We start from the raw sequence: 25,200 nt of genomic DNA on the forward strand, positions 1-25,200 counted from the left end.
CTGGCTGCTGGCTCCCGAGTCCTGAGACCCCCGCCTTACTTGCTCTGCCGCCTGCAGCCGCTTGTGCTCCTTGTTTGTTGCACGTTTCATTTGTCAAAAAAGGTTTAGGAATTTTATTGCCAGAGCCCAGTGGTAAAAGGCCAAGGGTTTCAGGGGGGATGTCTCTGTGGGCGGTGGGGCAAGTGGTCGAGCTGCACTTGTCGGATGCCCTAAGTGGCAACTGCTGGGAGCCCATTGAGGTGCCACTGATAGCACAATAATTTGTGCACGGCTTGCACCCGACAAGGACAAAGAAATGCAAGGTTAACTAACTACCAGCAGGCAAGTGAAATTAAAGCGAGTTAAGGCTGCTTGGCAACACCAGATGTGGGATTAGAGAGGCTGATGTCTTTGGGAATTTCAGGGAGCGACACAAAACAAACCGCACAATGAGGCCAAAGAGAAAGTGCATAAGTTTTATATACAGAAGGAGGGAATAAGTGAAAGCATCTATAATACGTATAGATTATAATATAGATTCTATATACTTGTGTAGTAGGAACGAAAAAAAGATTTAGCATTTAAAAGATTATCGGAATTTTACTATTTCAGGGTTGCACTTTTGATTTTATTTAATTTATAAGGCTTGGCAATCCACATGATAAGACATATTTAGCAATACGTTTAAACTTTATTAAACATTTTAATATTTAGTTATGTTTTAACATTAAATTTCGGCACTTTTTTTCAGTGTTTGATAAACTACAGTACATATTAGTGCTAAATTTTCGTTTGTTTTAGATTTAGAAAAGGAAGACCATACATTGACTGCACACTAAACATCAGAAAAAGGTAAAATGATAAATTAATTTAATCTGGTCGGGACTCCCTTAGTTGTCAAAAATAATATCTTGTCAGACGGCGCATTCTACAAATAACTTAGGTTTCAACTTTTCAAATAATAACTTAAAAGGAATTGAAAGGCTTTACTGAAACTGGAAAATGGCGCAGAAGGGCAGCAATATGGTCTTCTACCTGACATTGATCATAATATTCGTTTGTGGCGTCTGCATTTGGAACTACTCCGGCTTTTTCCACGAGGAAGCCAGGTTCAAAGTGATCCTGGTAACGTTTCTCTTGGTGAGCTGTCTCCAGTTCCTGGTTTTCGCGCCCATCGAGTTCGTAATTATTTCCCTGGATGCCGCCTGGTGGCCAGTGCAACAGGCTCCCGTGTTGCCCGATGAAAATGCGAAAGTTGAGACGTTTATGGAAAAACTGAGGCTGAAGTTGCGGACGTTGCGGAGTGAGCTGCTGATCACGGAAAGCCATCGCAACGAGAAGATCAACCTGAAGTACCGCCTGATAGCCGGGGAGCTCTGGCTGACGGCCAAGCTGTTCCTGATCCTCTTCGGCCTGATCATGGTCCTGAACAAGGAGCTGCTCTACTTCAACACCGCAGCCACGACGGTTCTCTTTGCCGAAGACCACGAAGAGACGTTCGGCTTCTCGAGCATGATCACACTGCGGGACCTGTTCCACTTCCTCGAGTTTTCCATGATAAGGGCCTTCACGGACGGCAGGAACACGAGTGGCGGGGCTCCGTGGATCCACGCGGAGGGCACCCGGCTGGTGGGCGTGGTCCGGTTGCGGCAGCTGCGCACGGAGAACAACCACGAGGGCCTCAACCCACCCGTCTTCACCTCGAGGGACTTCATGGAGGGCTGGACCCTACCGTACGAGCGGGTGCCCTACACGAACAAGTTCTGGTCGATCTACGGGCCGTGGGTGGCCATGGAGTCCGACTTCCGGGAGGACCTCATCATGGGCATCCGCCACAAGGGGCACTTCATCAGCTACCCGGAGACGACGGGCTACAAGGTCCTGCTCTCGGACACCCGCCGCAAGAGCCTGCTGATCCTGGACTACTTGTACGACCACCGCTGGCTGGACGAAAACACGAGTGCCGTCTTCATCGACTTCAGCCTGTACAACGCGGACGCGAACACCTTCAGCCTGTGCACGCTGTGGGTGGAGCAGTTCCCCTTCCACGGCATCGAGCCCCACATTGAGGTGGAGAGCCACGTGCTCGTGGAGCGCCTGCGCGACCTCCCCATCTTCGGCATGGTGATGCTCTTCCTCTTCGTCATTGCCTTGGTGCAGTTCGCCAAGGCGCTCATCGTCAAGATCTGGTTCGAACCGCACCTGATAAGGACCCCGTGGCTGCTGATCGACGCCCTGATCGTGGCCCTCTGCCTGTCGAACATGGTGATCCTCTGCCTCCGCGCCAACCTGATGCTGTCGATGGTGCAGAAGGTCGAGACCGCCGTGGTGGTGGAGTTCCTCGACTTCCGCGAGCCCGCGCGCCTCTCCTACTTCGCCGACGTGGTGACCGGGTTCACCGTGGCCCTGGTCACGATGCGGCTGTGGAAGGTGATGCAGTTCTCCGGCACCTTCCAGCTCTTCACCAAGACCCTCTACATGGCCTGGAAGGCGGTGCTGTGGACGTTCACCGTGTTCGCCGTGTTCATCGGGGCCATTGCCATCGCCGCAGTGACGATGAATGGCGACCACACCCGCCACTTCAGCGACCTGTTCAAGGGAGTCGTTTCGGTGACCTGCTTCGCCTTCGGCTTCGTGAACCACGTGCAGCCGACGGATCTCTTCCACGGCGGCAAGTGGATGGGCATCGTGCTGTACGCCGTGCTGGGCTTCGTGGTCAAGTTCCTGCTGATCAACCTGATCGTGTCCCTGATGAGGGACCAGATGGCCAGCGCCAAGACGAACCGCGACTACGAGGTGGTGCACCACATCTCGTTCTGGCAATTCCTTCGCGTCGAGTACGCCGACTTCATCCACTTTGTTCTCAAGCTACTGCACTTGCAAAACCGATACAAGAGCCATAATCGCACGGTGGCTGAGAATATTCAACGGAAACTGGACTTCGACCAGCGGATGGGCAAGAAGCAGAAGATGAGGCGCGAGTTTTTCAAGATGATCGAATTCCATCCGAGGGACGAGGCCCTCAATCAACTGAGGTACAGGGAGCGGATCGAACGGACCCTCAAGATATCCGCGATTCTGCAGACGCAAATGGAGCTCATCGAGAGGCTGATGTTCGGCGATGAGGATGGAAAGCTGCCGAGTTCGCGCCAGGGGGATCAATCTGAGTCGAAGACTTAGGTACTTTTAAAATGTAAAATTTACTACCCAAAATGTATTTAAATGTCTTACATTTCATTGCAAATTCAACCAATAACTGCTCTACTATGTAACTAAATCTTTTTAAATTTATGAGACATTGTTTCCAAGCTTGCTAGGTTTTTAATAACATACAAATCCTTGACAACTCACATTAGATAACAATAATTAGTGAGTAATAAAACCTTAATAAATTAGATAAAATCTGAATAATGAATTGTATGGGTGGTTAGGTACTTGCAAATTTATTTGGACAATAATTCCCATCAGCAGACTGAATACTGCAAAGGATGTGCGATTTTTGTTTATGTCATGGCTAAATAATTATGCGCAAACAGGCAAAACTTTTGACTTGAAAAGGCTTTTAGGGCAATTTGGCGCTCGCTTTGTTCGACTTGTTTGCTATCCAAGCATTCTGGCTGAGCTCCAAGTCCCAAACTAAATGACTTATATAAAATGGGGGGAGGGCCCTCCCCTTACCATTGTTATGGGGTAAGCAAATAAAAATTTAATACTGCAAGCTTTTAGGCCGAGCCGTGAGTGCAAAACTATTTTCTGCGAAACCCGAGCTAACTGCTAACGCTAAAAAGGACTTAACAAACATTGTCGAGCATATCCTGTAAACTAAACAATTGTCAAAAGTTTTGTGTCCCTTTTCTATCAACCCACAGACAGATAGTCTGGCAAGTGTTTTTCTATACATTTTTTGTGGTCCTTATGTCACTCGGGGGGATTGGGGAAAACTTTTATAATTATTAGCAACAAATGAGCAGTGACAGAGCGCTTCTGCCGTGCCTGTAACTTTGCTGTTTTCCCCGAATTTCCCGCTCTCCCAGCTTTTCCGCTTCTGGCTTTTACTCGCAGCGCCCAGACGGCAGAAATCACAAATGATCCCCGCCCTCAATTTAAAAGTTTTAACTACCTGACTGTTTCTCCATTTCACTGTGTGTGTGTGTAAGAGTTGTGTGTGTGCGAGAGTGTGTGTGTTAGCTGAAGACAAACGGTAGAAGAAAGAGTGGCCAAATCAAGGGCCGTGCGGAGTTTTTCTGTGTCTATGCGAGCGTGCGAGGGAGTTAGCCTAAAAGTTTTAATTTTTGATCGCTTTTTGTATGGAACCACAATCAGCAACTAAAAGTATGCATTACTTTTGCTCTCCGGAAAAGGCAGTCAGCCCCAAAAGCTGGAAGCTAAGACACAATTTGGGAAGTTAACTTTTTTCGAAAGAAAACAGTTTTGTTTTTAAAAATTTTTTTAGCGTGCACTGCCTTTGCAGCTCATAGAAGCTCTATTAACAAGTGGTTTAGATTTTCCAATATTTAATAAGTTACAGCACATTTCGGGTTGACCTTTTGGGATAAATCAACAATAAGCTCACAGGGCACAATTCAACCAAGCACCTGGGATTCATTTATAGAACTACGCAAATTTTAGCAGTCCTGTTCTTCTTCAACAAAAAAAGGATATTTTCAGACACAGAATCTAATAATTCTGTGAAGGGTTTTTGCGTATTTTTCTTCTCTTAGTTAAATAGAAAGCAGACCAAATCATCAAAAAATCAACTAAACTTAAAATACCAAATACTTTTCAACACTGAAAGGGTTGCTTAACACTCTAGATAAATTGACGTCTGTGAAATCAGTGCGAAATAATTTATGCTCGAAATGCCACGTCCACCGAAAATAAAAAAAAATCATCCACCAAAGTGGCAAAAAGAATCGCCAGCCATCTCTGATATATCTTCTTCAGATCCCGAAATGGACGAGGAGTATGCTAATAATTTGATTAGGAAAGCATCTGAAAAAGGTGAAAAACAGTATAAGTTGGAGACCCAGAAGAAGGAGCCTTTTTCAAGCCAAGACTATGTGAAAAGGAAGTCCAAAAAGAAAAAGAAGAAGAAACAGAGGGATTCTGAGGCGAAGAAGAAAAAGAAAAAATATGAGACTGTCGTTAATACATCTTTTCCAAGGTAAGTCTCTGTTGATAAAATGTAAAGTTATTAAATACTTGGTTCTTATATTTAGCCCTTATAACCCGTTTGAAGTTTTTGAAGTCAAGAAACCCGCAGAGACTAACACTTCTTTTTCACCACTTTCATCCTGGTAAGGCAAAGAATAGGAAATTAGTTGGTTAAATTCATACTGTAATAACATTATAGTGAGCCAATTCTAAAGCCGCCCGCCGCAGCTTATTGCGTTTGTGATGTCGTTCTCAATTTCGGAGGAGAGGGGAGTTCCGAGCCAATGCACGTGGACGCAGGGCCACAACAGAGCTCGTCCAGGTTGATCAAGCCCGGACGGTTGCCCACCAAATACAAGGAGAAACCTCTGCCAAAACATCGAAAGACGTTACCAAAAGGCACTTTTGAAAAGGAGCTGCCAGTGTTGGAGGCATCGTGGCTAACCGACCGCCATTTCCAACCCATAACACCCATTAAAGAAAACTTCGTTGACCAGTTACCCATTAATCTGCCATCATCGGAGGACATTTGGAATAGTTACAGGGACGTGAAGAACGGTTTGGTGCGGAGCTCAGAGGCAGAGTGGCCCCTGTGTTGCGTGGCAGGCCGGCAGTTCAGTCCTTCACCTCAGAAGATACTGGAGACCCAGAAGGTCAGGAAAGAGGTTGGACCTGAAGAAAATACTATTTCTGAGGACCTTTTCAATTGGGAAACGCACAAAAAGGTTGAAAAGGAAGCCCAACAGCACCGCAATTGGCAAGATGAGGACTTGGCCTTCGAGCACATGACTATCGGCGTTGAGGAAGAACGCGCCATCAAGGATTGGATCAAGTCGGAGCTACTCAGTGAACCTTTAAGTGATATAGAGGAGTTTGACATGCTGCTTAGGTTAGCTGGGGATTATGCGCAGAATCGGGACATCCTGTTTGAGTTATTAAAGCCCAAAAACATAGCTGGCAACCAGGTGAAGGAGCCACGAAAAAGGTTTCCTCTTGTTTCGATCGATGGAGCACCTCGCAAAGCAGACGCAGCGGAGCCGCAGTCGAAGAATCCTGTGTCGGAGAATCTGAAGCCACCAGTCGAGGGAGTTCCAGCGGTGGAAGTACCCAACCCCAAAAAGGGGGCAGCGCCAGCAAAGCAAGTTCCCCCAAAGGAGCTTAGACCAGAACAACCCGTAATTCTCGATGTTAAAGAGATTGTGCCACCGAAGCCCGCGGACGCCAAAGGCGAACTTGATTGGCTGCAGCAGTGCAGCTGCACTATTGCCAAGCAACTGGAGCTCATACTCCAAGAGCCTTATGGAAGTGACGAGGAATTAGAAACTAACGAACCGGTAGCCATTGATTTCGAGAACGAGATCAAAAAGGAGCAGATGAAGCCGCGCACCGCGGGAGCAGGTAGCCAGGAGGCCTCCGCGGATAACGGATTCCAGAAGAGCTTCAAGACCCGCCTCGAGGACTTCGAGGACATCGTTGACCAACACATGACCCAGTACAGGGACCCGCAGGCCAAGAGACTCCGCTCCAAGTGGACCGAGCGCTACGGCTTGAAGTCGGCGGATCGCTTGCGGAGGACGCTCGAGCTTGCGCCCTTGCCTGTGCCCCTGGATCATTGCCTGCAGAAGATCCGGATCCTGAGACGTCCCGCCAAACGCAAGCTCGAGGGGTTGCGCCTGCGCATCGAGATGTCCTTCTGCCAATTGTTCTGCACCCTGCAGCTGAACAAGAATTTATCTCTAAAGGACGCGGTGAACAACCTAGATGACGGGGCTTGGCGCGTCGAGATAGATGTGATCCAAAAGCGATACGAGGGAAGGCTGGTGTCCTGGGTTTGGGCCAATGGCACTATCCTGATTTTGAACGGAAAGAGTCATGCAATGCTGGCCGAAGCCCAAAAGGACCTGATGAACAAGATGTTCGGGCGAGTGAACTTCAAGGCGTCTCCCTCCCACAAGCTCCTGCACCTGCGGCTTTTCTCCCACGCCCACTTTCCCTGGAAGATTGACCTGGAGAAGTTTAGCAGGGACTGCGCCTACTTTTACAAACCTCTCCCCGGAGAGGTTGTCTTCGTGTACTACGTGGAAAAGTCACTGCCCGGAGTCGCAGCTCGGGTCTATGAAAGCGGAAAGGTCGAAGTGTTTGCCATGACCCCGACTTTGGCGGACAAAATGATGGAGAAACTGTATGTCCTCACGGCCCGTCATCGAAAGCCCGAAGCCAAGGCCACCTATTCGGATGCTACTCAGAACTAAAAAAAAAAGTAAAGGCTGCTAGACTCGCAAGCGATTTAAAATTATTGTTCGTTAGCAAAAGTAAATTGTATTAAATTACGGAAAACTCTTCATTTCATGATATTTTTCAGTTCAAATAATTTTTTAGAATTTCTTACATGTACTTATCTAAGAAAATCGTTTAAAAACCATTTTACATGTTAGGGGATCTTTTCAAAATTCACCTTTAAGTGTTTACCCTACAAACATTTTTTCGACTAAACTCCCTGACTTCTCTTAAAATTACTTTCGTTAAACTCTCGCGCCTTGAAATTCTCTTTAGTCCGAAAGCTTTCCCAAAAGAGAACCGCTGAATGGAAGCCAGAAGACAGAGCTTTCTCTGCGGGACAAGAGAGCAAACCGCGTCCTGCTTGGCTTTTGGGTTAAAGTTTGCACAGGGACACGAAGTTGCGTATATGTGTTAGCTATCTCTGCGAACAGGACTCGTGGCAGGATTTAATTCATAACTCGAGTGCCGTGTCCTCGGTGTACAGCCAAGGTTAAGTGCTGGTGCAGCGCCAAACACGTCAGATCTCGGGACCTGAAGTCCTGAATCCTTCGGAGCGGAGTGTGTGGGAGTGTTCCCCCGCCGCGAGGGATTCGCCTTTCCTTTTCTCTTATTTTTATGCTTCCCGCTACTTGAGCACGAATCTCCCTCCAAAAAATTAAGTTCCTCCATTTCCCAAAACTCCAAGAAGTCCTCATGAACAATTGCCTGGAAATATAATACATCGGCTCTTTCTGTGGGGTCGCTTCAGCTTCTGCGTAGCCCTAAGTCGCCGACGAAAAAGGGAACCCGTTTGATTGAAATATCTTGCTCAGTAGCGTGAATGAACCACGGGCAAATTAAGTAAATGACATTGACTCTAAAAAAACAGAAGAGCAGCCCACAATCCGGCATAATTAGACCTTGTCACGCCCAGCTAAAAAAAAATGTATGTGTATAAATGATTTGCATAAAACTCGGCTGGGGAAATTTTAAAGCCTCGCTGACCTTTGGCGTATCATTTTTTAAGCCGAAAACTCCCCACCGAACCAAAAGCATTTTAATTTACACGACACGTTTCTTGGGCTTAAGCTTTTTGCTTGAATTTAGGGGGTGGAACACCTACAACGGTGCGATGGCCATAAATAAAAAACAAAAGCAGTGCAAGAAATATTGAGGCAATCAAAAATGCAAATGTCACTACGTGAATTGTTAAATCGCAGGACAAATCCCTTCTTCAAAACAGACCCCACGGGCTCTGATTGCCGACTGGGTCAATAAATCTGCCTGCAATTCCGGCATACATTAATTCATACTTACGTATATATTCCGCTTTATTTATCGCAAAAAGTTAATTGCCTGGCCGTGCTCTCTATTAATCATATTCCATAATTTGTTTAGCCTAATTAGCCATATAGATAGGCGAATGGTGGGTGGAACCTGCCCCTAGTTCTCATCTCTTCGTGAGCCAAAAGATGGGTCTGGGCTCTGGATCATTAGCCAAGTCGCAAAGAGTTTCGAAAGAATTTTCTTAAAGGGCGAGTCAAGATGGAAATTCAGTGCAAGCCGCGATACTAAGTTTACTTGTTTAGTAAGTATAGCAAATACAAATTGAGCCCCTATTAAAAATACTTAAATGAAGTACTTAAAATACTTAAAATGAAATAAATAGTGAAAAAACTTACTATATGTGCTTTATTTTTAAGCACCTCAAATACTTTCTTATACTTTCAGTTTTTAATTAATATTATTTAACAAATGCATACTGTTTTAGGGACTCTTCAAATTAATAAGCGATGTTCATAAATGTATGCCGCGATACTTAAACGCTCTTTTTACACATTGTTAACCCGGGTAATTCAGATCCATAACCAAATTAAAGGAAAACAAGAAAATAATCTTAGCAAACATTGGGCGTCTCTTGTACAGTGTTTCGTCGCATCCTGCATCACATTCCTTGTTGCAGACAAGTCAAACATTAAGCGAAATGTCGCCTGGCCATTATTCAACCATTTTGCGCCTTGTCGGCAAACAAAATTAACAGCCAGCAGAAAACATCTACCAGCAAACAAACAGCAGAAGAGAGCGGAAACGAGCATAAACAAGTCATAAAGTTTGGTAACTAGGCTCTGCTCCTTTGGATGCAGGGCAGCAAATTTTTGAATCTGTGCCCTGTTCTGTCGCAGAAACTTCATCTTGACTCGGGCATATTCATATTTAAATACCCTTTCGATCAAAATGCCTATTAAAACCCCTTAAAGTGGGAATAAACAACACACCTGTAAGGTTTTTAATCAAAACAATATTAAAAATAACACTCTTACTAATACGTCTCAAAAACTTTATAATTCTTTTCGAAACACACGTTTGCACAAGCTTTTGGGGTTATTTTGGCAGACATCTTGGACTACAAATAATACATAGTACACTCGTTTTACGCAATAACCAGTTTCTTTTGCTGAAATCAAAGATATGTTAATTTTGTTCTTTAACTTAGATTAAATAAAACATCTGTTTTAAAAATAATAAATTAACTATTTATTTAAAGCATACACTATTTTAAAGTAAGTTAGTAAAGAATAGATTAATTATTTTGTTTATATCTAACTTAGAGAGAACGTGGGTATTCGGTTCAAAGACTTTTTAAACACACCGTGTTCACATGCGCGCGCTTTTTTAATGCAAAACCCGTGTAGAGTTGGGAGATTTCTCGCCATAACCCCTCCCCGATTTGCACAGTCGACGTTGTGTACAATTTTGCTTGTTTTTGCCATTAACAGCAATTACAAAATGGCAAACAAAAACGCAGCCGACAAAAAAAGGGGCGTGGACGTTGGGCAAGGGCGAACTTTTAATTATTTAGACGAGAGAACGCAAAAGTCGCGTTTATACTTTTTTTTACATTTTTGTAAATATTTTTTGTCGGTTGCGCTTGCAGATTTTTCGGTTGGGGCGTGGCTTTCACCTGAGAAGTAAACTTAATTATGCACCAAGTTTGCTTCTTTCCGTTTTTTGTAATCAGAAGTTGTAACTAATCAAATTAAAGGCAACCCATACAAGGCAAGTTCGCTCAGGAAAAAAGGGAGCGCCAATGCGCAAATCCTTGAGGATGTTGGGGATTTAGAGCCCTGTGGCAGGCGATAACACACGCCGGGATTTTTTTCCGGCTCATCCTTTGGTTCTAGGCAGCTGCCAAGAAATTGCCATCTTCTATCTAAACGCGCGAACGCAAAAATGGCTATTTAAATTGTGCATCAATGCATGAAATGCGCCATGAAAGCGTTTTAGATAAGCGGAAAGCCAAAACTAACAAATTTTCATGGGGCCAAAAACAGAATGGGCGTTGGAGCACTCAAAAAAAAAATGTTAACATAAGCCTCACATCAGTTTTGATTTTTATTTTTGCCACGCAGAGCTTTTGAGTAAACTAAATCTTAATTGAGCGTTAACTAAAATGCATTTAATAATGTTATGAATAATATATTTTCTTAAGTTATAGTCTCCAGAATTTAATTCATTGAAATTGTTAATTTATTCAAATTAAAAATTATGAACGCAGATAAATTTTATGTTTATATTCACAAGCAGATTGGTTTCGTATCAACGCTTCTAGCAAACTATTCTCGGGCCTTCGAGCTGTTTGCTTGACATTTTTTTAAGGTTACAAAATAAATAGATATCTGTTGTTTTGATTGTCTGGTTAGCTTTTCCCAAAAATTTGTGGGCTTCTCAAATGCTAAAAAAGAAAACCCTTGAAATTACATATAAATAAGAAACTTTCGTTATATATTATGTTTCTGTATTTAGTCGTATGCGATCACAGTTAAATATTTTAGATAACAAGTGGCGCTGCAGCATAGCTCAGGGGAGCAGTGTAAGCCAGGGGGGAGGAGTAGGCCAAAGGAGCCGCCAAAGGAGCAGCTGCGTACTTGGCAATCACTGGAGCAGCCAGAGGAGCAGCTGCGTACTTGGCAATCACTGGAGCAGCCAGAGGAGCAGCCAATGGAGCAGCCACAGGAGCAATCACTGGGGCAGCAGCGATCCCATTGTAGTTCCTGGCGATCACCTGGCTGCTGGTGGCGGTCACAACTGGAGCGGGAGCAGCTACCACAGCAGCTGGAGCGGAGTAAGCCAGAGGAGCGGTGTAGGCCAGAGGAGCACTCAGGAGTCCTGGCTTGGCAGCAGCGCAGGAAACGACGGCCAGGATGACAACAGCCTGCGAATTGAAATTCGGTTAGAAACAGGGTATAAATTTGTGGAATGCTAACTCACGAGCTTGAACATTTTGTTAGTTTGTTGGGTGGGTTGCTTGCAGTTCGAAAGCATGAACTTGTCTGATGTCGATCAACACTTTCCCTGTCGCTATTTATACCCCAATCGAAGCTGCTACTGTGACCTCTGGGCCACAATTCCGTGGCCACCTACAGTTATTCCACATTCAGCAGTGGGAAATCACATAAAGTATGGTAAAGTGCAAATGGTAACTACAGACTGTCGCAGCATTTAAATGAACTGAATGCGAACGATCATGAGTCAGAGCGGAGCACTCTTTTGGGTATAAATATGTTCGAGCAGGGCAGTTGGACATCAAACCACCTCCAGCCTTCCCAAGAAGCAAAACAAACCAAACACCCACCATGTTCAAATACGTAAGATTGAAGATCTTAATAAGGCTTTTTGAAGAACTGTGTTAATCAGTGAAATACTCTATATTTACAGGCCGTCGTTGTCCTCGCCTTCGTTGCCTGTGCTGCCGCCAAGCCAGGACTCCTGGGTGCTCCTCTGGCCTACACCGCTCCTCTGGCTTACACCGCTCCCGCTGCCGTGGTAGCTGCCCCCGCTCCAGTTGTGACTGCCACCAGCAGCCAGGTGATCGCCAGGAACTACAATGGGATCGCTGCCGCACCAGTGATTGCTCCTGTGGCTGCTCCTCTGGCTGCTCCTGTGGTTGCCAAGTATGCAGCTGCTCCTCTTGCCACTCCTCTGGCAGCCCCTCTGGCGGCTCCTTTGGCCTACTCCTCCCCCCTGGCTTACACTGCTCCCCTGAGCTATGCCGCTGCTCACGCACCACTCCTCATCTAAATCGTTAAACTGTGATCACCTAGTAAAATAAAAAAATTTAAAAATCGGTCCTCCAAAATTAAACACATAATCACATCTCGGAAATTTATACGTTACTAAAAAGTGAAATAAGCGATTTTAACGCTACATGTCCGGCCAGATAAGGACTGTCAGTCTGGCCAAATAAACGTTAAGATCTTGGAAACTTAAACTTCTTGGAAAAGTAAAAATATTTTAATTAACCCACCCAAAAGTTACAAAATTTATGTAAAGGTTTTACAGATAAATATGCGCCTTTATTTTAGTAGGGATACAATGTTGTTACAAAAACGATCCACGACCCTTTAAATTTGTAAAAAGGGTAATAACCCAACACTTGCGACACCCTCTTGTCCGTGCGTATGAATGATTTTGGTTTTTGCCAATTTTCGACAACTAGAAATCCTAGAATTTTGGTACTTAAAGTTTGCCTACAATTACACCCACAGACAGCGGAAATTATTGGCTCACACAGCTTTTATTTTACAACAGTTTGGAAAATGCATTTGAATTCACATAAATACGCAGCGTGCCGGCATTCTATTTGTTTTAAGGAGGGTACGGTTTTAAAGGCCAAAAAAAAAAAAGGGTGTATGTGTATTTTTGCGGCGAAATAAGCAATTTAATTTTATAAAGTTTAATGATATATTATGGTTCGATTTATGAATAGTATTAGGAAAAGATTAATGAAAAATATTTAGAAATAAACCTGTGACGGTCAATCTTCAGAGGCGCCTAGGAAAAAGTTGTTTGGCGGTGAACATCATAATTCGTTAATGGATCATTTTAAAATAAATGATATGCGCTTTAAAGGTAATATATTTCTCGAGGTAATCAGGAAGAGTTTTAAAAATTTATTTTTTATCTATTTTTTGGAGCACTTGAAGTGAAAAGTGTGACTTTAGCTCAAAAAGTCGATGTTAATTTATTTTTAAAGAAAGAAAAAATTAAAAACTATAAAAACTCTTCCTGATTACCTGCGTATTTATGTGGAGAATTTGTGTTAAACATTTGAAAACGATCGGTTCAGTAGATTTTGAGTTCTGATGTTCATCGACTTTTAAAATTACGTTTTTGGGAAAATCGATTTAAAGTATTTTTATACGTCAAAATACGTAAAAAAAATTTTTAAACCTAACGCCTGTCCTTAACGTTGATATTTTTTTAAAATTATTATATTTTATGGGAATAAACGTAGAAATTATAGTGATGAATACTCGTATGTAGCAAAAAAGTTATAATAACAGTGCAAGGCTCACTTTAAGAACACAATTCTTCAAGTCCATGGCAACCATCGTTTTAAATACACTGAATTTTGGTTCGATAATTTCGATTTGGTAACAAATAAGCAACGAATTCTATATTTAAAAGTTGTCATGCCTTTTGTAATGGTTTTTCTGAGAATCGCGTATCTGAAAGAAGAAGCACTCCATATCGCTCCTTGTTATTTTGTATTAACATGTTTAGTTTAATTGACTATATAGCTTTGGTATATAAAGACATGTCCGTTAAAATCTGAGAACATAAATTTTTCCCTTACAATAATTTATAATCGAGATGTACAATTTTTTTTTAAATATTTTGTATATGCAACAATTATAAAATTGTGGTCATAAAAAAATTAAAAATTAATACAAACATTAAAATTTTTTTCTCAATTTCAATCCGAAGCATAATTGTACCATACAGTACATAAATATAAGGGCTGTATGCAAAATAAATCCAATTTTTCGCAGTTCAAAAGCCGTTTTGTTCGACGATGTTCATATGACAATTTTGTATAGTTTTTCGATTTTTATGAAATTATTTTCTTGATTTAGGGTTTTTTTTTTTTTAAACTCTATATTTAAAAAGTCATGCTCATGGGATAAAAATCAACGATGTTATAGTTTGTTTGCCATGATTTATATATATACTATTTCTTTTTTCGATCTTTGCTTTGCCAGCTATATAAAGAGTTATCCGATTTTGATACAATTTAATCCGGAATTCAATAGTATTTAGAAAACGCCATCTGGACGAAATCAAATCGATATGATCAAAAACAACAGAGTGATAATTTTTTTTTTATCTATTGTATGGGAGCTATCCGATATAGTCGCCCGATCCGTCCCGTTCCAGCTTATTACTGCGTGCAATAATTACACAACTTTTGGTAATGTTTCAGCAAGACAGCATTAAAACTGAGAGACAAGTTTGCGTAGAAACTACAGACGGACAGACGTATTTCGATTCAGATCGTGATGCTGGTCAAGAATATATATACTTTATGGGGTCTGCGGTGTCTCATTCACTGCGTTGCAAGCTTCTGACTGAAATTATAATACCCTTTGCTCTGCAAGGGTAAAAAAGTATCTTTGTAAAGAACAATATCAAGTTTATAGTGACCAATTTTGACTCAACAAATTTAAATTATTTATGTATTATTTTGAAAAGTAAAAACCCTCTGACCCTTCGTTCAATGTTACTTAACGATGATTCTCATATTATTTGCAACCTTTCTTTCACCTTATTAAGCCGACTTGCAAATTCATTTTGAAAAAAAAAACAATTTTGTAAAAAAGAATTTATTAGAATATTTAAAAGACTGTAACCCATTTCTAAATCTCAAAGATGTACATTACACATAAATACAAAATCACTCTGCCGATACCATTTACTTGTTGTGTAAATAACTTCTAATTGTAGTATTTCGAATCACATAACATAATTATTTTAAAAATAGGAAGATATTTTAAATAGGAAGATAAAGATTTAAGTTTAATTATCCGAACGTTTCAAAACTTTATTTTATAGAAGATTATTGTATTCTGTTCTGTAAATATAAAAATGTACACTTCGAGCCTCCCAAGCTTATTTAACTCGTTAAAAATTAACTCCTTCAGGACTAGACCGACAATTTTATAGAAAGTTCAAAATCAAATCTTTGTCTCCCTTACTTACTATACCTTATTTATAAGGATAAAGATAAATTCCATTCATAAAGAATGCATCAATTTCAAAGCCGTTTTTTATTGCACTAGGTGATCACAGTTTAACGATTTAGATGAGGAGTGGTGCGTGAGCAGCGGCATAGCTCAGGGGAGCAGTGTAAGCCAGGGGGGAGGAGTAGGCCAAAGGAGCCGCCAGAGGGGCTGCCAGAGGAGTGGCAAGAGGAGCAGCTGCATACTTGGCAACCACAGGAGCAGCCAGAGGAGCAGCCAGAGGAGCAGCTGCGTACTTGGCAATCACTGGAGCGGCCAATGGAGCAGCCACAGGAGCAATCACTGGTGCGGCAGCGATCCCATTGTAGTTCCTGGCGATCACCTGGCTGCTGGTGGCGGTCACAACTGGAGCGGGGGCAGCAACCACGGCAGCGGGAGCGGTGTAAGCCAGAGGAGCGGTGTAGGCCAGAGGAGCACCCAGGAGTCCTGGCTTGGCGGCAGCACAGGCAACGAAGGCGAGGACAACGACGGCCTGTAAATATAGAGTATTTCACTGATTAACACAGTTCTTCAAAAAGCCTTATTAAGATCTTCAATCTTACGTATTTGAACATGGTGGGTGTTTGGTTTGTTTTGCTTCTTGGGAAGGCTGGAGGTGGTTTGATGTCCAACTGCCCTGCTCGAACATATTTATACCCAAAAGAGTGCTCCGCTCTGACTCATGATCGTTCGCATTCAGTTCATTTAAATGCTGCGACAGTCTGTAGTTACCATTTGCACTTTACCATACTTTATGTGATTTCCCACTGCTGAATGTGGAATAACTGTAGGTGGCCACGGAATTGTGGCCCAGAGGTCACAGTAGCAGCTTCGATTGGGGTATAAATAGCGACAGGGAAAGTGTTGATCGACATCAGACAAGTTCATGCTTTCGAACTGCAAGCAACCCACCCAACAAACTAACAAAATGTTCAAGCTCGTGAGTTAGCATTCCACAAATTTATACCCTGTTTCTAACCGAATTTCAATTCGCAGGCTGTTGTCATCCTGGCCGTCGTTTCCTGCGCTGCCGCCAAGCCAGGACTTTTGGGTGCTCCTCTGGCCTACACCGCTCCTCTGGCTTACACCGCTCCAGCTGCTATGGTAGCTGCTCCCGCTCCAGTTGTGACCGCCACCAGCAGCCAGGTGATCGCCAGGAACTACAATGGGATCGCTGCTGCCCCAGTGATTGCTCCTGTGGCTGCTCCATTGGCTGCACCTCTGGCTGCTCCAGTGATTGCCAAGTACGCAGCTGCTCCTCTGGCTGCTCCCCTGGGCTATTCTTCTCCTCTGGCATACAGCTCACCCTTGGCATACAGTGCTCCAGTTCTTGTCTAAACAGCTTTAAAAAATAAATAAAATTGAACCTATCTCGAAGTGCTGCTCCTTATTTTTGGCGACTGCTAATTGGATTTCCCGTTGGCATACTAACACCGCCAAAATCCACAACCTGCTGACGGCACAGTTCGACGGTTTCCATATTCCGGTCACGAAACAGTCATAAAAATTATTGTCAGCTCAGCGGGAGCAGCTGCCGTCCAATGTTTGTTACATTAAATTGTCCGAAATTGATTTGTGTTTGAGGGCTATTTTATTTTTTAGCTATTGGAACAGAGCATTTTAATTGTGTCAAGGTTAAGAAGTGACCTGTTACCAAATCCAAGATCTCGCACTAGTAAAAAAATTATTAATTTAGTAGCCGGTTTAACAATGTGGGGCACCAGGGCCGATCAATGTGTGGAGGCCCTTTAGCAGTCAGAAATTTTTTACATTATGCAATAAGATTAAGTCTTCAATTAATCTTATTATTATTAATTGAAGACTTAATCTTATTTATTTATTATCACAATTTTAACTTAGTCATCTAATACAGAGTAGAAGAGTAGAGCAAAACATAAGTAAATTTTTTCAAATTACATCTGTATACTGTAAAAACGAACGTACTTTCGAGTTTGTATATTAAAAAGACTTACGGCATTATTCATTGGCGAAATTCTTAACAATATCATCAAAATAATCAAATGAACCAGTCGGTCTTCTTCCATGCTCAAACAAAGTCGACTTTTGATCAATTTCATTTTCGAAAACGATCTTTCACTCCTATAGTTAGCCATCATCGATTGGTACAAACGCTACACGATTTCTGCATTAAAAATTGAAAAATTTGGGGGCCCCGGGCTGCGGTCCCCCGGCCCTGCCTTTAGTCCGGTCCTGGCAAGAAGACAACTACTATATCTTTTTAAAAGAGTATATTGTGATATTGATGAACAATATTTTGGGAGTGTAAGATAAATAAATATTATTGTTTATAGTGGATCCCGATTCAAAATGCAAGTTTTTGATTGCTCTTAAAAAATGAAACAAGTATGTGATATTAAGTGATGGAGACGCTGTCGACGATAAAAAAAACAAGTCTTGGTTTCTTAGAGTGTTGGTTTTATGCTCAGATAAGATATAAAAAAGTTAAAATATATTTTGTACTAAACAACATAATCTTAATATATATTAACATATTAAGCAAAAATGTTAGTATTTTAGCCATCGGCAGTATAAAAGGATTTAAAATTCGGACAGTAAATTAAGATTTTCTTGCTTATTTTTTTTTAAAGAATTGATAAATGTCGAGCTACAGCAAGAATATTTAAGAAAGTCGAAGTTGTGATGATTTTTCTTAACTTTAAATTTTCTATTTTTTACTCATCATTATTTATTTACTTATCATCCTTGTAAAATTAAAAACAAAAACGAAATAATTTGTTTCCTTTATTTGTTCTAGCTTGTCTATAGAAGCAATAATTTCCTACTTTTATACTAATTTCAATTGACTCTTGTAATTTAAATGAAATTTTATGGAATTGGAAAACAACATCATACACCTATCAAAGGGTTAATCGTTGAATTTATAGAAAATTAAAATTTATTAAGCAATTCGTTCGGACATATTAATATTAAAAAGTTATTAAAAAGTTATTTCAATAAATCTCGAAATACTGTATCGTATAGCTGCCAAAGAAATGAGAAAATTAATAGAAATTTTTTTAATAGAAAATCAATCACAAACTATAGTACACTTTATAACTGACATTGTAAGGATCTAACTAACAATAAGAAACAATAGGAAAAATTCTTCTTACTACAAATTTGTGTTGTCTGCAATGTGGGGTGTATATATGCTTCGGTCAGCCGACGCTAGCTTCCTTTTTTGTTTTTATACCCTTGCTGAGGGTATTATAATTTTAGTCAGAAGTTTGCAACGCAGTGAAGGTGACACCTATAAGTATATATTTTAAAGTATATATTTTCTTGATCAGCGTCAGGATCTGAATCGAAATACGTCTGTACGTCTGTCCGTTTGTTGTAAACTAGTCTCTCATTTTTCAAACTATTTTGCTAAAAAATTGGCAAACGTTGTGCAGTTATGGGACCCAGTATATAAGTCGGAACACTTTAGAAATACCAAAAAAATTAAAAATGAAAGATTTTGAACTGTGATAGGGACGTTCACTTTGCGAAAGAGATGCCTTCCGAAAAGTCCCCACTGACTGAAAGTGGGAATTATGGTAAAAAGTTGACGAAAACGGCAGAAAAAAAAATATAAGCAGAGTTGATCTATTATTTATTAAATTGATCAGTTTTGGGTTATAAATTATACTAAAACTCCGCTTATAATATTTTTTAATGAGAAGGCATAAATAATTTCAACGAAGAACAAATGCCATAGCAAACATTCATTGATAATGAAATAGTTTTAAATAAGTTAAATGTATTTTCCCGACATGTTATTTTTCTTGCCAATGTAAGAACATTTTGTTAGAACTTATAAATTTATTTTTCTGTTTTGCTTAATAAAAAGCTTATAATCTACAAAATGAAGTAGTAAGCTGAAGTTAAGTTTATTTAGTTAGTTCAAGTTTAGGGGTAAATTCCACCTGAAGGTCGCAATTGGCATTGGCATTAATCTACAAATTTTGTATCTTAGTAACAGGGTGTCCATGCAGTCGACTCTATCTTGTTTTGAATGTCGTAATAAGCCGAGAACAAGGCGGTATAGTTTCAAAAACAAATATTTTTGTAAAACATTTGGTTTTCCAGTACATAAAAAATATATTACCTTACACTTTAGTTTAATTGACTTAGTTGTTAAAGCAAAGGCAATTTTTTTGCAAATTTTTTCTATGTGATTTTATTTATTTTTTAAAGCTGTTTAGACAAGAACTGGAGCACTGTATGCCAAAGGTGAGCTGTATGCCAGAGGAGAAGAATACGCCAGGGGAGCAGCCAGAGGAGCAGCTGTGTACTTGGCAATCACTGGAGCGGCCAATGGAGCAGCCAATGGAGCAGCCACAGGAGCAATCACTGGGGCAGCAGCGATCCCATTGTAGTTCCTGGCGATCACCTGGCTGCTGGTGGCGGTCACAACTGGAGCGGGAGCAGCTACCACAGCAGCTGGAGCGGAGTAAGCCAGAGGAGCGGTGTAGGCCAGAGGAGCACTCAGGAGTCCTGGCTTGGCAGCAGCGCAGGAAACAACGGCCAGGATGACAACAGCCTGCGAATTGAAATTCGGTTAGAAACAGGGTATAAATTTGTGGAATGCTAACTCACGAGCTTGAACATTTTGTTAGTTTGTTGGGTGGGTTGCTTGCAGTTCGAAAGCATGAACTTGTCTGATGTCGATCAACACTTTCCCTGTCGCTATTTATACCCCAATCGAAGCTGCTACTGTGACCTCTGGGCCACAATTCCGTGGCCACCTACAGTTATTCCACATTCAGCAGTGGGAAATCACATAAAGTATGGTAAAGTGCAAATGGTAACTACAGACTGTCGCAGCATTTAAATGAACTGAATGCGAACGATCATGAGTCAGAGCGGAGCACTCTTTTTGGGTATAAATATGTTCGAGCAGGGCAGTTGGACATCAAACCACCTCCAGCCTTCCCAAGAAGCAAAACAAACCAAACACCCACCATGTTCAAATACGTAAGATTGAAGATCTTAATAAGGCTTTTTGAAGAACTGTGTTAATCAGTGAAATACTCTATATTTACAGGCCGTCGTTGTCCTCGCCTTCGTTGCCTGTGCTGCCGCCAAGCCAGGACTCCTGGGTGCTCCTCTGGCCTACACCGCTCCTCTGGCTTACACCGCTCCCGCTGCCGTGGTTGCTGCCCCCGCTCCAGTTGTGACCGCCACCAGCAGCCAGGTGATCGCCAGGAACTACAATGGGATCGCTGCCGCACCAGTGATTGCTCCTGTGGCTGCTCCATTGGCCGCTCCAGTGATTGCCAAGTACGCAGCTGCTCCTCTGGCTGCTCCTCTGGCTGCTCCTGTGGTTGCCAAGTATGCAGCTGCTCCTCTTGCCACTCCTCTGGCAGCCCCTCTGGCGGCTCCTTTGGCCTACTCCTCCCCCTGGCTTACACTGCTCCCCTGAGCTATGCCGCTGCTCACGCACCACTCCTCATCTAAATCGTTAAACTGTGATCACCTAGTGCAATAAAAAACGGCTTTGAAATTGATGCATTCTTTATGAATGGAATTTATCTTTATCCTTATAAATAAGGTATAGTAAGTAAGGGAGACAAAGATTTGATTTTGAACTTTCTATAAAATTGTCGGTCTAGTCCTGAAGGAGTTAATTTTTAACGAGTTAAATAAGCTTGGGAGGCTCGAAGTGTACATTTTTATATTTACAGAACAGAATACAATAATCTTCTATAAAATAAAGTTTTGAAACGTTCGGATAATTAAACTTAAATCTTTATCTTCCTATTTAAAATATCTTCCTATTTTTAAAATAATTATGTTATGTGATTCGAAATACTACAATTAGAAGTTATTTACACAACAAGTAAATGGTATCGGCAGAGTGATTTTGTATTTATGTGTAATGTACATCTTTGAGATTTAGAAATGGGTTACAGTCTTTTAAATATTCTAATAAATTCTTTTTTACAAAATTGTTTTTTTTTTCAAAATGAATTTGCAAGTCGGCTTAATAAGGTGAAAGAAAGGTTGCAAATAATATGAGAATCATCGTTAAGTAACATTGAACGAAGGGTCAGAGGGTTTTTACTTTTCAAAATAATACATAAATAATTTAAATTTGTTGAGTCAAAATTGGTCACTATAAACTTGATATTGTTCTTTACAAAGATACTTTTTTACCCTTGCAGAGCAAAGGGTATTATAATTTCAGTCAGAAGCTTGCAACGCAGTGAATGAGACACCGCAGACCCCATAAAGTATATATATTCTTGACCAGCATCACGATCTGAATCGAAATACGTCTGTCCGTCTGTAGTTTCTACGCAAACTTGTCTCTCAGTTTTAATGCTGTCTTGCTGAAACATTACCAAAAGTTGTGTAATTATTGCACGCAGTAATAAGCTGGAACGGGACGGATCGGGCGACTATATCGGATAGCTCCCATACAATAGATAAAAAAAAAATTATCACTCTGTTGTTTTTGATCATATCGATTTGATTTCGTCCAGATGGCGTTTTCTAAATACTATTGAATTCCGGATTAAATTGTATCAAAATCGGATAACTCTTTATATAGCTGGCAAAGCAAAGATCGAAAAAAGAAATAGTATATATATAAATCATGGCAAACAAACTATAACATCGTTGATTTTTATCCCATGAGCATGACTTTTTAAATATAGAGTTTAAAAAAAAAAAACCCTAAATCAAGAAAATAATTTCATAAAAATCGAAAAACTATACAAAATTGTCATATGAACATCGTCGAACAAAACGGCTTTTGAACTGCGAAAAATTGGATTTATTTTGCATACAGCCCTTATATTTATGTACTGTATGGTACAATTATGCTTCGGATTGAAATTGAGAAAAAAATTTTAATGTTTGTATTAATTTTTAATTTTTTTATGACCACAATTTTATAATTGTTGCATATACAAAATATTTAAAAAAAATTGTACATCTCGATTATAAATTATTGTAAGGGAAAAATTTATGTTCTCAGATTTTAACGGACATGTCTTTATATACCAAAGCTATATAGTCAATTAAACTAAACATGTTAATACAAAATAACAAGGAGCGATATGGAGTGCTTCTTCTTTCAGATACGCGATTCTCAGAAAAACCATTACAAAAGGCATGACAACTTTTAAATATAGAATTCGTTGCTTATTTGTTACCAAATCGAAATTATCGAACCAAAATTCAGTGTATTTAAAACGATGGTTGCCATGGACTTGAAGAATTGTGTTCTTAAAGTGAGCCTTGCACTGTTATTATAACTTTTTTGCTACATACGAGTATTCATCACTATAATTTCTACGTTTATTCCCATAAAATATAATAATTTAAAAAAAATATCAACGTTAAGGACAGGCGTTAGGTTTAAAATTTTTTTACGTATTTTGACGTATAAAAATACTTTAAATCGATTTTCCCAAAAACGTAATTTTAAAAGTCGATGAACATCAGAACTCAAAATCTACTGAACCGATCGTTTTCAAATGTTTAACACAAATTCTCCACATAAATACGCAGGTAATCAGGAAGAGTTTTTATAGTTTTTAATTTTTTCTTTCTTTAAAAATAAATTAACATCGACTTTTTGAGCTAAAGTCACACTTTTCACTTCAAGTGCTCCAAAAAATAGATAAAAAATAAATTTTTAAAACTCTTCCTGATTACCTCGAGAAATATATTACCTTTAAAGCGCATATCATTTATTTTAAGATGATCCATTAACGAATTATGATGTTCACCGCCAAACAACTTTTTCCTAGGCGCCTCTGAAGATTGACCGTCACAGGTTTATTTCTAAATATTTTTCATTAATCTTTTCCTAATACTATTCATAAATCGAACCATAATATATCATTAAACTTTATAAAATTAAATTGCTTATTTCGCCGCAAAAATACACATACACCCTTTTTTTTTTTGGCCTTTAAAACCGTACCCCCTTAAAACAAATAGAATGCCGGCACGCTGCGTATTTATGTGAATTCAAATGCATTTTCCAAACTGTTGCAAAATAAAAGCTGTGTGAGCCAATGATTTCCGCTGTCTGTGGGTGTAAGTGTAGGCAAACATCAAGTACCAAAATTTTAGGTTTTCTAGTTGTCGAAAATTTATTTGGTGTTTTGCCGGCTCAAGGTCTGGGTGATACTAATTGGCAAAAAGTCTTTTTTACCCAAAAACCAAAAACATTCATACGCACGGACAAGCGGGTCTCTCTTTGACCATTTACATATCTTTCAAGAAATACAGTATGATTGGGTTATTACCCTGTTTACAAATTTAAAGGGTCGTGGAGCATTTTTGTAACCGCCGTCAACATTGTATCCCTACTAAAATCGCTTATTTCACTTTTTAGTAACTAATAAATTTTCGAGATGTGATTATGTGATTAATTTTGGAGGACCAATTTTTAAATTTTTTTTTATTTTACTAGATGATCACAGTTTAACGATTTAGATGAGGAGTGGTGCGTGAGCAGCGGCATAGCTCAGGGGAGCAGTGTAAGCCAGGGGGGAGGAGTAGGCCAAAGGAGCCGCCAGAGGGGCTGCCAGAGGAGTGGCAAGAGGAGCAGCTGCATACTTGGCAACCACAGGAGCAGCCAGAGGAGCAGCCAGAGGAGCAGCTGCGTACTTGGCAATCACAGGAGCAGCCAGAGGAGCAGCCACAGGAGCAATCACTGGGGCAGCAGCGATCCCATTGTAGTTCCTGGCGATCACCTGGCTGCTGGTGGCGGTCACAACTGGAGCGGGGGCAGCAACCACGGCAGCGGGAGCGGTGTAAGCCAGAGGAGCGGTGTAGGCCAGAGGAGCACCCAGGAGTCCTGGCTTGGCGGCAGCACAGGCAACGAAGGCGAGGACAACGACGGCCTGTAAATATAGAGTATTTCACTGATTAACACAGTTCTTCAAAAAGCCTTATTAAGATCTTCAATCTTACGTATTTGAACATGGTGGGTGTTTGGTTTGTTTTGCTTCTTGGGAAGGCTGGAGGTGGTTTGATGTCCAACTGCCCTGCTCGAACATATTTATACCCAAAAAGAGTGCTCCGCTCTGACTCATGATCGTTCGCATTCAGTTCATTTAAATGCTGCGACAGTCTGTAGTTACCATTTGCACTTTACCATACTTTATGTGATTTCCCACTGCTGAATGTGGAATAACTGTAGGTGGCCACGGAATTGTGGCCCAGAGGTCACAGTAGCAGCTTCGATTGGGGTATAAATAGCGACAGGGAAAGTGTTGATCGACATCAGACAAGTTCATGCTTTCGAACTGCAAGCAACCCACCCAACAAACTAACAAAATGTTCAAGCTCGTGAGTTAGCATTCTACAAATTTATACCCTATTTCTAACCGAATTTCAATCCCCAGGCTGTTGTCATCCTGGCCGTCGTGTCCTGCGCTGCTGCCAAGCCAGGACTCCTGGGTGCTCCTCTGGCCTACACCGCTCCTCTGGCTTACACCGCTCCCGCTGCCGTGGTTGCTGCCCCCGCTCCAGTTGTGACCGCCACCAGCAGCCAGGTGATCGCCAGGAACTACAATGGGATCGCTGCTGCCCCAGTGATTGCTCCTGTGGCTGCTCCTCTGGCTGCTCCTGTGATTGCCAAGTACGCAGCTGCTCCTCTGGCTGCTCCCCTGGCCTATTCCTCCCCGCTGGCTTACACGTCCCCGCTAGCTTACAACACAGTTCCAGCTGCAGCGCCAGTTCTCCTGTAAGAAGTTGACTGATCCATAAAAATATTACA

The 25,200-nt window shown here is 41.2% G+C and overlaps 9 protein-coding genes and 1 pseudogene across 9 annotated transcripts; 6 read left to right on the plus strand and 4 right to left on the minus strand.

The window, feature by feature from the left end:
- The first annotated feature begins 708 nt into the window (after positions 1–708).
- LOC108088846 (polycystin-2) lies at positions 709–3,297 on the plus strand. Its single transcript, XM_017186820.1, has one exon. The coding sequence runs from the start codon at positions 982–984 to the stop codon at positions 3,157–3,159; it is 2,178 nt and encodes a 725-aa protein (XP_017042309.1). The 5' UTR covers positions 709–981; the 3' UTR covers positions 3,160–3,297.
- Positions 3,298–4,800: 1,503 nt separating this feature from the next.
- On the plus strand, positions 4,801–7,455 carry LOC108088845 (neurofilament heavy polypeptide). Its single transcript, XM_017186819.2, has 3 exons — positions 4,801–5,143; positions 5,199–5,276; positions 5,333–7,455. The coding sequence occupies exons 1-3, from the start codon at positions 4,830–4,832 to the stop codon at positions 7,383–7,385; spliced, it is 2,445 nt and encodes an 814-aa protein (XP_017042308.2). The 5' UTR covers positions 4,801–4,829; the 3' UTR covers positions 7,386–7,455.
- Positions 7,456–11,171: 3,716 nt separating this feature from the next.
- Positions 11,172–11,717, minus strand: LOC108088857 (cuticle protein 16.5-like). The gene is made up of 2 exons (XM_017186832.1): positions 11,662–11,717; positions 11,172–11,605 (listed from the first exon to the last, which is right to left on the minus strand). The coding sequence occupies exons 1-2, from the start codon at positions 11,713–11,715 to the stop codon at positions 11,222–11,224; spliced, it is 438 nt and encodes a 145-aa protein (XP_017042321.1). The 5' UTR covers positions 11,716–11,717; the 3' UTR covers positions 11,172–11,221.
- Positions 11,718–11,980: 263 nt separating this feature from the next.
- LOC108088859 (cuticle protein 38-like) lies at positions 11,981–12,547 on the plus strand. Its single transcript, XM_017186834.2, has 2 exons — positions 11,981–12,038; positions 12,109–12,547. The coding sequence occupies exons 1-2, from the start codon at positions 12,027–12,029 to the stop codon at positions 12,469–12,471; spliced, it is 375 nt and encodes a 124-aa protein (XP_017042323.1). The 5' UTR covers positions 11,981–12,026; the 3' UTR covers positions 12,472–12,547.
- Positions 12,548–15,285: 2,738 nt separating this feature from the next.
- LOC108088858 (cuticle protein 38-like) lies at positions 15,286–16,073 on the minus strand. Its single transcript, XM_017196357.2, has 2 exons — positions 16,016–16,073; positions 15,286–15,945 (listed from the first exon to the last, which is right to left on the minus strand). The coding sequence occupies exons 1-2, from the start codon at positions 16,025–16,027 to the stop codon at positions 15,532–15,534; spliced, it is 426 nt and encodes a 141-aa protein (XP_017051846.1). The 5' UTR covers positions 16,028–16,073; the 3' UTR covers positions 15,286–15,531.
- Positions 16,074–16,340: 267 nt separating this feature from the next.
- Positions 16,341–16,799, plus strand: LOC108095331 (cuticle protein 70, isoforms A and B-like). Its single transcript, XM_017196415.1, has 2 exons — positions 16,341–16,392; positions 16,449–16,799. The coding sequence occupies exons 1-2, from the start codon at positions 16,381–16,383 to the stop codon at positions 16,788–16,790; spliced, it is 354 nt and encodes a 117-aa protein (XP_017051904.1). The 5' UTR covers positions 16,341–16,380; the 3' UTR covers positions 16,791–16,799.
- Positions 16,800–19,625: 2,826 nt separating this feature from the next.
- Positions 19,626–20,102, minus strand: LOC122319754 (calphotin-like). Its single transcript, XM_043207465.1, has 2 exons — positions 20,055–20,102; positions 19,626–19,998 (listed from the first exon to the last, which is right to left on the minus strand). The coding sequence occupies exons 1-2, from the start codon at positions 20,064–20,066 to the stop codon at positions 19,657–19,659; spliced, it is 354 nt and encodes a 117-aa protein (XP_043063400.1). The 5' UTR covers positions 20,067–20,102; the 3' UTR covers positions 19,626–19,656.
- A 272-nt stretch (positions 20,103–20,374) lies between these two features.
- LOC108095310 lies at positions 20,375–21,295 on the plus strand (annotated as a pseudogene).
- Positions 21,296–23,844: 2,549 nt separating this feature from the next.
- Positions 23,845–24,450, minus strand: LOC108095306 (cuticle protein 38-like). Its single transcript, XM_043207464.1, has 2 exons — positions 24,393–24,450; positions 23,845–24,322 (listed from the first exon to the last, which is right to left on the minus strand). The coding sequence occupies exons 1-2, from the start codon at positions 24,402–24,404 to the stop codon at positions 23,909–23,911; spliced, it is 426 nt and encodes a 141-aa protein (XP_043063399.1). The 5' UTR covers positions 24,405–24,450; the 3' UTR covers positions 23,845–23,908.
- Positions 24,451–24,718: 268 nt separating this feature from the next.
- LOC108095316 (calphotin-like) lies at positions 24,719–25,200 on the plus strand. The gene is made up of 2 exons (XM_017196404.2): positions 24,719–24,770; positions 24,827–25,200. The coding sequence occupies exons 1-2, from the start codon at positions 24,759–24,761 to the stop codon at positions 25,169–25,171; spliced, it is 357 nt and encodes a 118-aa protein (XP_017051893.1). The 5' UTR covers positions 24,719–24,758; the 3' UTR covers positions 25,172–25,200.

The sequence above is a fragment of the Drosophila ficusphila genome, unplaced genomic scaffold (assembly GCF_018152265.1).
Source record: "Drosophila ficusphila isolate 14025-0441.05 unplaced genomic scaffold, ASM1815226v1 contig_106, whole genome shotgun sequence".
In the NCBI taxonomy this organism is placed as follows: Eukaryota; Metazoa; Arthropoda; class Insecta; order Diptera; family Drosophilidae; genus Drosophila; species Drosophila ficusphila.

What these genes read in the sequence shown, in the direction of transcription:
- LOC108088846 (XM_017186820.1), top strand. Translation starts at nt 982, where the DNA reads ATGGCGCAGAAGGGCAGCAATATGGTCTTCTACCTGACATTGATCATA.
- LOC108088845 (XM_017186819.2), top strand. Translation starts at nt 4,830, where the DNA reads ATGCTCGAAATGCCACGTCCACCGAAAATAAAAAAAAATCATCCACCA. An exon ending in GTTAATACATCTTTTCCAAG is followed by an intron (nt 5,144 to 5,198) that starts GTAAGTCTCTGT and finishes TCTTATATTTAG; the next exon opens with CCCTTATAACCCGTTTGAAG. An exon ending in TTTTCACCACTTTCATCCTG is followed by an intron (nt 5,277 to 5,332) that starts GTAAGGCAAAGA and finishes ATAACATTATAG; the next exon opens with TGAGCCAATTCTAAAGCCGC.
- LOC108088857 (XM_017186832.1), bottom strand. Translation starts at nt 11,715, where the DNA reads ATGCTTTCGAACTGCAAGCAACCCACCCAACAAACTAACAAAATGTTC. An exon ending in CTAACAAAATGTTCAAGCTC is followed by an intron (nt 11,606 to 11,661) that starts GTGAGTTAGCAT and finishes TTCAATTCGCAG; the next exon opens with GCTGTTGTCATCCTGGCCGT.